At 42.3% G+C, this 12,459-nt stretch overlaps 1 protein-coding gene across 2 annotated transcripts; it reads left to right on the top strand.

Moving 5' to 3' along the window:
* The first annotated feature begins 7 nt into the window (after positions 1-7).
* Positions 8-12,216, top strand: XRCC6 (X-ray repair cross complementing 6). 2 transcript variants are annotated; one of them, XR_014849228.1, is made up of 12 exons: positions 8-183; positions 293-402; positions 502-640; positions 2,524-2,778; positions 3,607-3,790; positions 5,136-5,322; positions 6,522-6,690; positions 7,516-7,677; positions 8,570-8,699; positions 9,407-9,520; positions 10,842-10,955; positions 11,724-11,864. XR_014849228.1 is itself a non-coding variant. In XM_085048451.1 (12 exons), exons 1-12 carry the CDS (start codon positions 93-95, stop codon positions 11,918-11,920), a joined length of 1,839 nt encoding a protein of 612 aa, XP_084904577.1. In that variant the 5' UTR covers positions 9-92; the 3' UTR covers positions 11,921-12,216. The 2 variants fall into 2 exon arrangements, 1 of the variants encoding a protein (XP_084904577.1); XM_085048451.1 differs by having other exon boundaries at positions 9-183; positions 9,407-9,507; positions 11,724-12,216.
* The last annotated feature ends 243 nt before the right edge of the window (positions 12,217-12,459 follow it).

Raw genomic sequence — 12,459 nt, 5'->3', positions numbered from 1 at the left:
AGGCGGGCGGGGCCGTCTGGCGCGGGCGCTGTGTGCGGCGCGAGCCCCCGGAGCGGGCGAGCCCCTGAGGCGGCGGCGGTGCCGCGGGAGCCATGGCGGGCTGGGGGTCGTTCTACCGGGGCGAGGGGCCCGAGGAGGACGAGGAGCGGCAGCAGGAAGAGGAGGACGGGGCTGAGGCGGTCGGTAAGGGCCCCCACCCCTCACGGAGGGCAGCCCGGGGCCCGCTGGCTGCTCCCGGGGCTCCGCGGGCGGAGGGGGCCTCTGCTAAAATTATTTCCTCCCCGTTCCGTAGCGGAGCAGAAGTTTTCGGGCCGGGACAGCCTCATCTTCTTGGTGGATGCCTCCAAGGCCATGTTTGAGTCCGACGGGGCCGCAGAGACTCCCTTCGACATGACCATCCAGGTAAGGATGGATAAACTGCTAATTGCCAAAGGCAAGACTTGCACACCCTTTACTGAAAATTATTTTCTTCTAATTTTGACCTGTGTGCGTTTTTTTCAGTGCATCCGGAATGTGTATACCAGCAAAATTATTAGCAGTGACAGGGACCTGTTAGGTGTTGTGTTCTATGGTACAGAAAACAACAAGAACTCGGCAGATTTCAAGCACGTTTATGTTCTCCAGGAGCTGGACAATCCAGGTAAAGTGGTATGAAGGTTGTGTAAAAAAATGGAATGAGGAAATTGGTGTAGCAGCATTGTCAGTAATTGATTTCTCTAAAATCAGGGAGCTGTCAGGTAAGTTCTTGTTACTGAAATCCATTGTGGGCGGTGGGTATAGATTTAGATATTTATTGAAAGCTTAGAAACTTCATGAGACCCTAGCTTTTTCTCTTATAGTTGGTTCAGATCCCTTTTCTATGCCCTTTCGTCTGTTTTAATGTGGTGGCTTCACTTGCTGTCTGCTAAATCTAATAGTATCTCAGCAGAACTCTTGAATGTCCATCAGAAAGGTGTGTGTCCATGCTAAGGCAGCACGGGTTCCAGCTGATGGCTGAATCCATCACAGAATGGCTGAGGTTGGATGGGATCTTTGCAGGTCATTTTGTCCAGCCCTCCTGCTCAAGCAGTGTCAGCTAGAACTGGTGGTCCAATATGGTAGCCTGCTTGGGGTGTTCCATCTCCTGTTTTCATAATAAGTTCTGCAGTTCTTGGGTTTTGCTCTTTAGTTTTCTTAGACTTACACAGCACCTGCTTGATAACAAGTGTTGGTTGCTGAATGGGAAGAGGCTGTAGGAGGAGTGCAAAGAATACATGCTAGTGGTGATGGATTGTCTGATGGTGGAAAGCCTTCTGGGGGAATTTTGTCTACAACTTAAAATAGCAGCATATATCTCTGAGGAGGTTTGATTTCATTTCCTTAACTAAGGGATGCAAGTTTAATGACGTAGGGGCTTCTACTGAAAGACTTGTGCTTTGTCCTGGTTTTTTTAATTAATTACAATGGAGACCTGACAGGACTGGCTTAGGTTCTTCTCCCTTTTCTGGCAGATAGTGCATTACAGGTCTTGCTTTGTCATTTTCCTCCTCCTTCCCTGCTTGCCCTTTCTCCCATGTTAGAGGCAGTAGCCTCGCTGTGCTGATAAAAACAGTGCAGGTGAAAGGTGAGTGTTGTTCAGAAGGGAGAGAATTGTATATTTGCTGCCCCTGGAGAGCAGTGTGCTCTGGAGAAGGAAGAAATGCTGTAGGTGATTATTATGGAGTACATAATTCTGAACATTTACACTATTAATTAAAGGACAGATGAAGAGATGAAAATAAAATAGTAAAGTGAGAGGAAAACATTTTCCAATGAGATTTCGTAAGTGCTACAGAGTTTAAGTGAAGGACAAAGGAAGAAGCTCTGCAGAATGCAGTGGCTGAAAAATGAAAGCTTGGCTACCTTTGTGGAGTAACAGGAGAAAACAGAACCTGCTGTTAGACAGGTGGGAAAAGGAGTCATAGTTGGGCTGGAGTAATCCCCAGAGCTGCAACTCCTGACCTGAGTGTTGCTGTGCTCCATGTGGGATCTATGGGCTTCATCTCACCTCTGGCTGGATTCTCTCTGACATGAGGGGTGAGAAAGGAGGAGGAACTTTCCACCTTCCTGGCACGCTGTGGAGATGCTGTGGAGGTGCAGGATGCATTTCCTCTCCTTTCTGTGGTGGTGCAGCACTCTGCCCTGCCTCTGCAGCAGATGCAGTTTGCTACCTTTGCTGCTGAGCACTTGTTATTCAGTGTAGGAGGTTTGCCATACTTTGATCCCCGCCTGTTTCCCTTCCCCACAGAAAGAGCCTACATTGGTGCCAGGGCATTTTGTGTCCTCTTGGCCCTAGCAGGTCTTTAAGTGGTAACTGGCTTGTGATACTGCAAATGCCAGACCATGCTGGACAGTTTTCTCAGCCAGGTGTTGCAAGGGCACTGCCACAGAGGTTCTTGGGAACATTACTTGGATGTCAGCTGCAAGGGAAACCTGGTGCATATTTAGAACTCATTGTCTGTCTTCCAGTATTTCTAATGCATGTGAATGGTGTTGTCACTCCAGGTGCAAAGCGTGTTCTAGAGCTGGACCAATACCGGGGAGATGATGGACGAGCACTTTTCCGGGAGAGCTTTGGGCACAACGCTGACTATTCACTGGGTGAAGCGCTCTGGGCCTGCTCCAATCTCTTCAGTGATGTCCGAGTCAGGCTGAGCCACAAAAGGATCATGCTCTTCACCAACGAGGATGACCCTCATGCCAATGACAGTGCGAAAGCCAAGCTGGCCAGGACCAGAGCTGGTGATCTGAGAGACACAGGTCATTATTTTCCCATTTAATTTCAGGCAGAATAAACATGATGTGTCTTTGCAGCAGATGTTAACCACATTGCTAGTTCATGATGGAAAGAGATGTAAAATCATCAGAACTGGTGAATCTTTCTGAAAGTTTCTAAATTAGAAATTTGGTATCTAACCTAAGTTAGCAAATCCATTTTCTAATCTGGTACCCAGCAGCTAGCACTTATTCTCTACTCTTTCTGGTTTGACAACATAAATGGGGACGTGAGAAGGCCAAGAAAATAACTTTTTTTGTTGTTGTACCATTTTCCAAGAAGTGAATAATAACACCAAGTTAACACAAAAGGAAAATAATGGCTCCATTTTGAATTAGCTGAAGGACATCAGCCTGAGCTCAGAGAGTACATAGCAAGTGCTTCATTACCTCAGCTGTGTAGCTGAGGTAACAAGTGTTTTTGGAGTTCAGCATAAGTCCTGGATCTAGAAGCTGTGAGGCTTCTTTAATCCATTAGCCCCTGTAACTAAGGGAAAGGGGATTTTCTGAACTTGTTACTACCCTCTATGCCTGAGGTATGATTTTGTTTTATAGGATCTTATCCGAGCTGTTTCATACTCAGTGCTGTCCAGATTCTTAATTAGTGAGGAAATGTTTTCTGTTCTGCATTGTTTTGCCTTTTTCCCTAGAATTGCCCCTTTCCCTAGAAAATTTCACATCTGGTGCAGATGATAATTTGGAGCTTATTCTTACTTAAATCAGTAGATAGAGAAATCTGAGAGTGCTCAGATAATGCTGATGCAAGAAAAAAGCAGTTTATGATGCTGTTCCTACCTCTTGCATTGTTTCTAGGTATCATCTTGGACTTGATGCACTTGAAGAAGCCTGGGGGGTTCGATATTTCTTTGTTCTACAGGGATATTATAAATGTAGCAGAGGATGAGGACCTTGGGATCTATCCTGAAGAGTCAGAGAAACTGGAACATCTCATGAAGAAAGTACGAGCAAAGGAGACAAAGAAACGGACTTTGGTCAGGTTTGTGCCTAGTTTTGATACATCATTCAGTGGAGGCACCTGATATTATTTTCAGACTGCATCTCACTTTCCTCCTCTGGAATGACTGGTCTTTAAAGGTATCAGTGTTTACATTCCTCAATCTTAATTCTTCAGTCCAAGATTGGTGTTTCTTCTGTAGTTTCCAAGGATATTTGTAGATGAGAAGAGCAGAGTGGACCCCTTTTTTCCTCTGCATGATATGTCCTGTATTGAGCTTGGCCAGAAATGATCTTTTGTCAGAAAATAACATAACTGCCAAGTACTTACCTAAAAATATGCAATACAAAAAATAGTTTATAGTGAAATCTGATTGAAATTAAGCTTTTCTTGCCAACGTTAACTTATAAAACTCATCTGAATGTGAATGGTAGTTGTTTCGGCCTGTTATTAAATAGTTACGTATTGCCAGTCTGTCTAGGCATTTGGCATGGATTCACACAGCCTTGGTATTTCTAATCCCCTACTAAAAGATTAGAGACACTTAAGAGAGATTAAAAAGATCTTGACAAAGCAGATAGAAACTATTTTTGGAGCCACATGTCCATAACAGTTGTTTTTTTAGGGAGTGAGTTCATGGCAGAATGATGTGGAAGCACAGCAAGGGAATGAACTTAAGGTCCTAGTGTTTTTCTCCAATAAATATTTATAAAGTATCCCAACCTGAGCTGTTGTCACTGGCATTCTTGCTCATGCTCACAGCTTTATTTTCCTTTTCTGGAATGTTCCTCAAGTTTTCTAATAGCTGGGGAGGAAGAATCCCATACTAGTTACACCTTTTAGAAGAGAGGAGATAGCATTCCTAGTAAATCACTGTTTTGCTCTCATAACTTGAAGATCAACTCTAATTTTAAAGCTTCCAGTTTTTTCTCTAACCTCTGATTTATATTTTTTCTTAATTCTTGGTATTGCTTGTCTTAGTGGTTTGGGTTTTTTTTTGGGAGGAGGGAGGTTTTTGCTTTCTGCACAAACAGCTATGAGAATTGATGGACATTACAATAAGCATAATTGGGGTACCCAAATTTGGACTTGTCCTGTGCTTGCTTTGAGCATAGCTGCCCTTCAGTGAAAAAAAAGGTAAAAGAAATATGGTAAATTGCTGGTGTTTATGTAATTTTTATGACCAGAAGTGATGATATTGCAAGAATGTTTTTATGTAAGTGATATTATGACTCAAGTGATAGTCTGTTTCCAAAGATATATGTGGTTTTGAGGGAGCAGAACAGGAGGAGGTCAGAGGAAATAACTTACATGAAGAGGTGATTTTTTTTTCTGCAGTAGTGATTTTTTTCAGGAATCTCAAGTCTGTATCTGCTTTTTTGCACAGGCTAAATCTGCATCTGAGCAATGATGTGGCTCTTTCTGTTGGTGTTTACAACCTTATTCAAAAAGCTCATAAACCATATCCGGTGAAGCTTTATCGGGAAACTAATGAACCGGTTAAAACCAAAACAAGGACATTTAATGGGAAAACAGGCAGCCTGCTCCTGCCCAGTGACACTAAAAGGTCTCAGGTAACATGCTGATTATGAGCTTTTTCCTGTCTCTGTGATGTGTGAGGAAGATGCCAGTTCTCTTGCTGCTTTTGTTTGTATTGCACTTTCAAGATGAGATACAGAAATATTTGGATCTGCATTCCCCTGGGGACAGCCTGGCCGTGTTGTGAGCTCTGCAGAGTGAGAGTGGGTTGTTCCCTGGCCTGACTGTCATGGAAAGGCATAGCTGCTGGTGGAAGTGCTGTCAGGAACGCAGGTCATTTCGTTCTGTAAGGCAGAACCAGGTTGTCAGAGCCTGACCTTGTGTGACCCTGTGCCACTGCTGCTGCTGACAACTTTTGATTCGTTAGGAGCAGACCTGGTGCATTTTGTTAAATGTACATGTGTGAATCACGGGAGAGTTGGAGCTGTTTTCCAAACAAAAGGCATGTTACCTTGAGTTTTTTGTATATATTTTTCTTTGTTTTGCCTTCCTGCTTGATAGTTTGGCTGATGTAAATTGAGTGTCACCTTCTGATCAGGCACAGCCTTATTTTAAAACAGGTTATGTAGTTGCTAGGTATACTGTCACAAGTGCACTTTGTGTGTTCTTCCATGTTAAAAGCTCTTGAAGTTGTCTTAAAATGAAATATAAAGTTTATTCATATTAGTTTCTTGAAATAAAGTATAGGAGATGAACAGGAAACTGAGCATTAAGCCCTGATGTCTTAACCTCATCAGCTGGGCTATAATATGGTTTTGATTTTGTGAGGCATGAGTGGTGCTTCAGAAGCATTGTTTCTCAGTCACTGTTTCTGTCAGGGGTAGGTAGTTGACATGCATCTGCTGCAGCAAGTTTACAATTGGACAGGAGCTCTGAGTCTGGTCCAACCCAGCCCACAGCTAGACTCACAAAACCAGATCAAGGGTTTGCTTGGGACAGCACTGAAGAACTACAGAGATGAGATGTGACAGCCCCTCTGTATCAGGGCTTAACCATTGTCTTAGAAAAGTGCATTTTACTTATGTTCAGGTAGAATTTCCCTCGGGATAACGGTCCCAGACTGTGACTTGCCATTTTGGCATGCATTACTCATGAGGGTTTACACTGTCTTGTCTACAACCTTCTTTTCAGTAGTGGAACACAGCAATTGCATCCTCTTCCTGCCCTGTCCTCTCTCCTGGCTCCCAATTTTTTTTATGCTGGCAGCCTTATCATCTGCTCTTCCCTGGTTTAGACATATGGAAACCGACAGATCGTGCTGGAGAAAGAGGAGACAGAAGAAATAAAACGGTTCGATTCTCCAGGTTTGTTTCTGATTGGCTTCAAACCACTTTCAATGCTGAAAAAGCACCACCACATCAGACCTTCCCAGTTCATCTATCCTGAGGAGTCTCTGGTCAAAGGTGAGCAAAGACTGCAAGAGAAGATTTACCAGCTTGCATTAGTGTAACCAGCTGATTCATCATGTGTTTGAGTGGGGATCATTGAGAGTAAAAGCTTTGTCTAACTTGAAAACTTGCTAACATTAAGAACAACCAAATTAACTTAGTGCCCCTCTCAGCTGCAGGTATTTCTTGTTTTCTTCAATAGCAGAAGAACTAATTATGCTTCATGTTTATCCATCATGACAAGCAGCTAATTAAACTATGCAGGCTTAGTCTCAAAGTACTTGGTTTTGCCATTCATAAAAGTGAAGGACCATAGTGGATGAAGAGGGCTGAGTTACAACCGAATGCTTTGTAGTGTCTGGCTGAAGAAGAACCCTTATGCTTGCTTGTCCACCTTTGTAGTTTCCTGCCTCAACCATTTACATCAGTCTTTCCCTGACCACCATATCTGTTGAAATACACAGTGAATCTGTGCCTCAGGAGGAATACTGAAGTCTCAATTCTTAGTGTGTTACTCCCACAGAAGGTCCTATGATGATGTGCTTCTACTGTGATGTACCACTAACTGAAATAGACTTAGTAGATGACATTGCACAGTATTTCATTGCTCAGGTGGTAGTGATTTCACTTCTTCCACTAGAACTCTCACTGCTGGTCAGGAGAGAACTCACTAACATTGTCCATTTTGAGTGTTCTCCCTTCCAAAATTTGCTTTTTATCTCCACAATAATGCAAGCATTTCAAAGAAGTCACTGGTTTTGAAAGTCTAGTATCCAGGGTTATATTGCAGAACAAAGGAGCAAAGCTGTCAGTCTGACCAATCCTCTCTTTCCTTTGTAGGGAGTACAACACTATTTAATGCCTTATTGATGAAGTGCTTGGAGAGAGAGATGATGATGCTGTGCAGATACACTGCTCGCCGGAACACCCCTCCTCGCTTTGTGGCCTTGGTTCCCCAGGAGGAAGAGGTGGATGAGCAGAAAGTGCAGATATCCCCACCAGGTATGGGAAGGGTTGCCACCTTTCCCTGCATGATTGGATGTGGTCAGTGTAATAGTGTCATGTATTGAGTGAAAATATTTAGTGCTACCCCCCTTAAAACTGGGGAAAATGCTTTCCAGCATCCCTTTTCTTCAGTTTTGTCAGTGTAAGCATCTGATGTTGCATCTGTTTTTAAAGCCCTACCTGCATCAGTGCTTGCTCAGGTATGACCTGGCTGTAGTGTTTTCCCTGCCTCCTACCTCTTTTTAGCAGATTCAAATAACTGACATGGAAATGAAAAGCCTTTTTTTCCTGTTTGAAGACTAGATAGAATGTCTTTTCCTGAATTATGTTGTATCTATGAATACATTGTGAAGTATTAAGTAAATAATCTCAAATAGTGAGCCTCATGCCATATCAGTCTCATGGGGAATGACTAGGTGCTCTTTTGCATTTTCTCACCTCTTTAACTGCAAAATCAACTTCTGGGAGAATGTAAAGTAGGGAAGTAACACTGCTTGTGTACAAAGTAAAGCATTTCAGGATAATTTGGGCAATAACTTGATTTTCAAACAAATATTTTTCCAGCTCATACCAGTAAGAGATGGAGAAGGTGGAGTAGTTGATGTCCTGCGTTAAAAGCAAGTCACCAGTATCCAACTCTTAGCTATGAATTTAGTTTGAATCTCTTTGACAAAGCCATTAGTGATGCTGGTTTATAAACATTGAGATTGGAATTGAGTGTCATGCTGTAGGCACCTGGAAGTATTGTGGATTGCAGTTATTTACAACAAAACAGGTAGCTAGTTCGGAGTCATCAGACTTAGATAATAACCATCTTGGTCTTTCCCATAAATTGCTTTGAGACCAGGCTTCTGTGTAACTGTTGTCTTCCTCCCTCTCTTCCATATAGGTTTCCACATGATTTTTCTACCCTATGCAGATGACATACGTAAAGTTGATTTCACAGAAAATGTACCAGCCAGCCGAGAGCAGGTAGACAAAATGAAGGAAATCATTCAAAAGCTGCGGTTCAAATACAGGTATGTGGAGATAAAAAGGGTGTGAGGGATGGCATGGGGAAGAAAATAGAACCATTGCTTGCTCTGTTGCACATGTTCAGCTGTGGTGTCCCTGAGATGAGACTTTGATGTATTTTGATAGAAATTGCTTCTCTTTGCAGTAGCTTTGTCCAAACTTTCTTAATCATTCTGGATACCCAGGCACCACAATGCTTTATGTAGCATGTTCTGGAGTTCTTTGTAGAATTGCTCTTGTTCTCTGGGCTGTTGTCATTTGTTGCAGAGGTATCACATTTTATTGTGGTTCTGCCACTCTATTACAGATCAGACCCAGATAATTTAAATTAGAGCACTTTAGAAAGAGGAATTAGCCATTTTATTTTATTTTATTTTTTTGTTATAGCTGAGATAAATGCTATGAAGTACTTTCATGGGAGAACTTTTTCCTAGGTATCTGGAAGCCACCATAACTGTTAGTAAAGTATAATGCCACTGTCTCCTTATGCCTCACACAGCTTTCTGACTCTCACACAGCATTCTTATGTGGTTGATACATGATAGGATAGTGATGCAGCAAGTAAATTGGAAAGAGGAAAAGCAGTTCTGATGTGATGGATTGTTGTGTGGGAAAGAGGGAAGTTTATTCTGAAATAAGTTGGTGGTAGATGTTAAGTGTTTTGTCTGTCTTCTTGGCAGCATACATTAACATTTTTGGGGATTCTTGACAGGACTGACAGCTTTGAAAATCCAGTTTTGCAGCAGCACTTCAGGAATTTGGAGGCTTTGGCGCTGGATATGATGGAACCAGAGCAAGCTGAGGATCTTACAAGTGAGAACTATTGGTGGGTGCGAAGGGAGGCAGGGTAGAGGACTCATGACTTTGCTATAAGTCAAATATGTGCTATTACAACCCCAAACGTCTTATAAAAATACTTCAGTTGTGTGCAGTTCCACTATGTAGTATTCTAGATGTACCTGTTCTGAAATACTGAAGTCTTATTTTCTACTGCTTTCACGTTTTAGGTAAAGAAAAAATTGCTCACTTACCATCCAAAATTAAAATTGAATCACCTTTTTCTATGGTGATAAATGTTTTCTCTGAAATTCCTCTCTTCAAGATTCTTATTAATATTTCAGTCTGATAAATGGCCAGAATTAAGTGGATTATGCTGCTGGGGGCAATGCTGCCACCTAGTGACTCTGAGAGTTTATATGTAAGCGTCTTGTCAAAGAATAGAATCTTCCTCCTGCAGAGGATCTCCCAACTTCCCTCACTTCCTCCTTCTTCCCCCCAGCTTTATATACTGAGCATGGTGTGATATGGTCTGGAATATCCCTTTGGTCAGTTGGGATCTCCTGTCCTGGCTGTGTCTTCTCACAGCCTCCCAGGCACCCCCATATTCCTTGTCAGCATGGCAGTATAAAAAAGCAGAAAAAGCCTTGGCTCTGTGTAAACCCTGCTCAGCAATAACAAAAACTTCACTATATTATCAACCCTGTGTTCAGCACAAATCCAAAACAGGCCTGTACTAGCTACTGGGAAGAAAGTTAACTCTACCCCAGCCAAAACCAGCTATCTCTCTCTCTCTCTCCTGCAGGGGTATGTGTGAGTCCATTATATGTATAATCACACAGTGGGTCAGGGGGGAAGGGACCACAGTGGGTCGTCTGGTCCAACCTCTCTGCTCATGCAGGATTATCCTGCAGCACATTGCATAGGGTTAGTTCCAGATGGTTCTTTAATTTCTCCAGTGAGGGATACTCTACAGCCTCTCTGGGTAACCTGTTTCAGTGCTCAGTCACCTGCCCAGTAAAGTTCTTCCTCATGTTCAGATGGCTCTTTCTGTGCCTCTTGTCCTGTTGCTTGGCACCACCAAGAGCCTCGCATCATGCTTTTGACACCTTCCCTTCAGATACTTACATGCATTGAGAGTTGGCATACCTAGGCTAGTTCCTATTTAGTGAGTCCCTTCTTGGTCAATGTTTAACATGATTGTACAAAATAAGCATTGTGTGGTTCCATAGGCTAATGGTTTTCTAGAATGAGCATTGTGTCTTTCCCACCAGGTGAGGTAATAGTTCATCTGGCAACAGCAATGGCCTTGTTTAAATTTTCTTGTGATCACTCTGTTTTTGAGAGGGCAAATCTTTATCTTTTGCTAGTGCCAAAGTCTGAACAGATGAGCCAGAGGCTGGGCAGCCTGGTGGATGAGTTTAAGCAGCTGGTTTATCCCCCTGACTACAATCCTGAAGGGAAGGCTGTAAAGCGAAAACAAGGTAAGTAATGGTGGTACAGACACAAAATATAGTGCCTGTATTCTGTTTAGAAGCTTCTGTGTTTTCAGTTTGTCTCATAGTTTTAAGAAGCTGCTTGTGCAATCACTCTTTGCTGATCTCCACAATGAAATATTATATCCAGTATTGATTCTTAGAGAGAATACTGTGGTATCCAGTTGGAGAACTGCTGGAATGACAAACTGCAGGGCGAAGTATAGGAAGTAACATGGGTAAATGACTGCAAAATATGTATTTATAATTTTAGCAACTTTCTGTTTTATGACAGAGTAGTAAAATCATTTATGCTTTCAATTTGTGTTGGTGAAGGAGCAGACTTTTATGTGTGGGCTGTTAAGCAAGTCCAAGATGGGCATCTTTAGGGCTAAATGTGTAAGTAATGCTGAAGTCCATGTGTAAGTTGTTAGTCTATGAAAGTCTGCATAAAGTGAGTGTCAGTTACCTGAGCTCCCTATGGAATTGTTGCATTCCATTGTCTTGAAGAGAATCCCTTAAAAGTTTCATTTGGAGGGTGATGTTTTCATCAGAACACAAAGTTTTATACTTCAGTTAAGATCACTCCTATGAATGAAATACTGCATGACTTACATAGTGACACCTGTTTCTTAAAAGAAAACATGGAACTAGGTCTCTTGAGTGTGTGGCTGTTAAAGTACCATGTGCTAATGGCCATAAACTGTGGTATGTATCAGAAACAGTGATGTCTTTATATTTTTTTAAATCTTTGTGATCTAAAATGTTTCTTTCTAGCTTCTGATGGTCAAACTGAGAAGAGGCTCAAGGTAGAAGTCTCAAAAGATGAGCTGCGGACTCATGTGCAGAAGGGCACTCTAGGCAAGCTCACGGTACCTGTCCTGAAGGATGCATGTAGGGTTTTGGGGTTGAGGGGTGGAAGCAAGAAGCAGGAGTTCATGGATGCTTTAACTGAATACTTTAATGAGCACTAAGCTGGAGAGGGAGGCCCTGGTTTACTTCTGTCTGCTCAGAATTTTGATTGCTGTATGTGGGTGCTGTGTCTGATTAATCTTGCTATGAAAGAGAAGGTAACTAAATGTGGCTCTATATAGCAGTGGAGAAACTTTTTACTTTTAGTTGTGAAATGTCTCTGCAAAGTTGGATTCTGTTGACAGCAGACAAAGGCAGAACTAAATTCCCTGCAAACTCAGGTCACCCACTGCACTTGAACAGAGTTGTGCCTTGCTGGTTTCTTAATAAAAATTATTTAGGACTTTTTCCTTTGCAACACTGACTATGGCGTCTCTGCATCATAAAGACAGCAAACCTCACTGCAGTGTAAGAAAACACAATGATTTGTGTAAATGGCACCACATGAATTCAAGCAGCAGGTTGAGTCTGTGTGCTAACAGAGGCTATAAATGCGTATTAACTCTCCAAAGCAGCCAGTATCTTTTCCATCATCACCATTACAAATATTACTAGCAGATCTTAAAAGAAAAAAATCATTACTGGGAAGCAGTATCCAATC

This window comes from Lichenostomus cassidix, chromosome 1Aa (genome assembly GCF_008360975.1).
Source record: "Lichenostomus cassidix isolate B80296 chromosome 1Aa, HeHo_3.0, whole genome shotgun sequence".
NCBI classification, from domain to species: domain Eukaryota; kingdom Metazoa; phylum Chordata; class Aves; order Passeriformes; family Meliphagidae; genus Lichenostomus; species Lichenostomus cassidix.
The sequence above is the reverse complement of the archived record's forward strand: the minus strand, read 5'-3'. Positions and strand labels throughout refer to the sequence as shown.

What these genes read in the sequence shown, in the direction of transcription:
- XRCC6 (XM_085048451.1), top strand. Translation starts at nt 93, where the DNA reads ATGGCGGGCTGGGGGTCGTTCTACCGGGGCGAGGGGCCCGAGGAGGAC. An exon ending in TGAGGAGTCTCTGGTCAAAG is followed by an intron (nt 6,691 to 7,515) that starts GTGAGCAAAGAC and finishes TTTCCTTTGTAG; the next exon opens with GGAGTACAACACTATTTAAT. An exon ending in GCAAGCTGAGGATCTTACAA is followed by an intron (nt 9,508 to 10,841) that starts GTGAGAACTATT and finishes ATCTTTTGCTAG; the next exon opens with TGCCAAAGTCTGAACAGATG.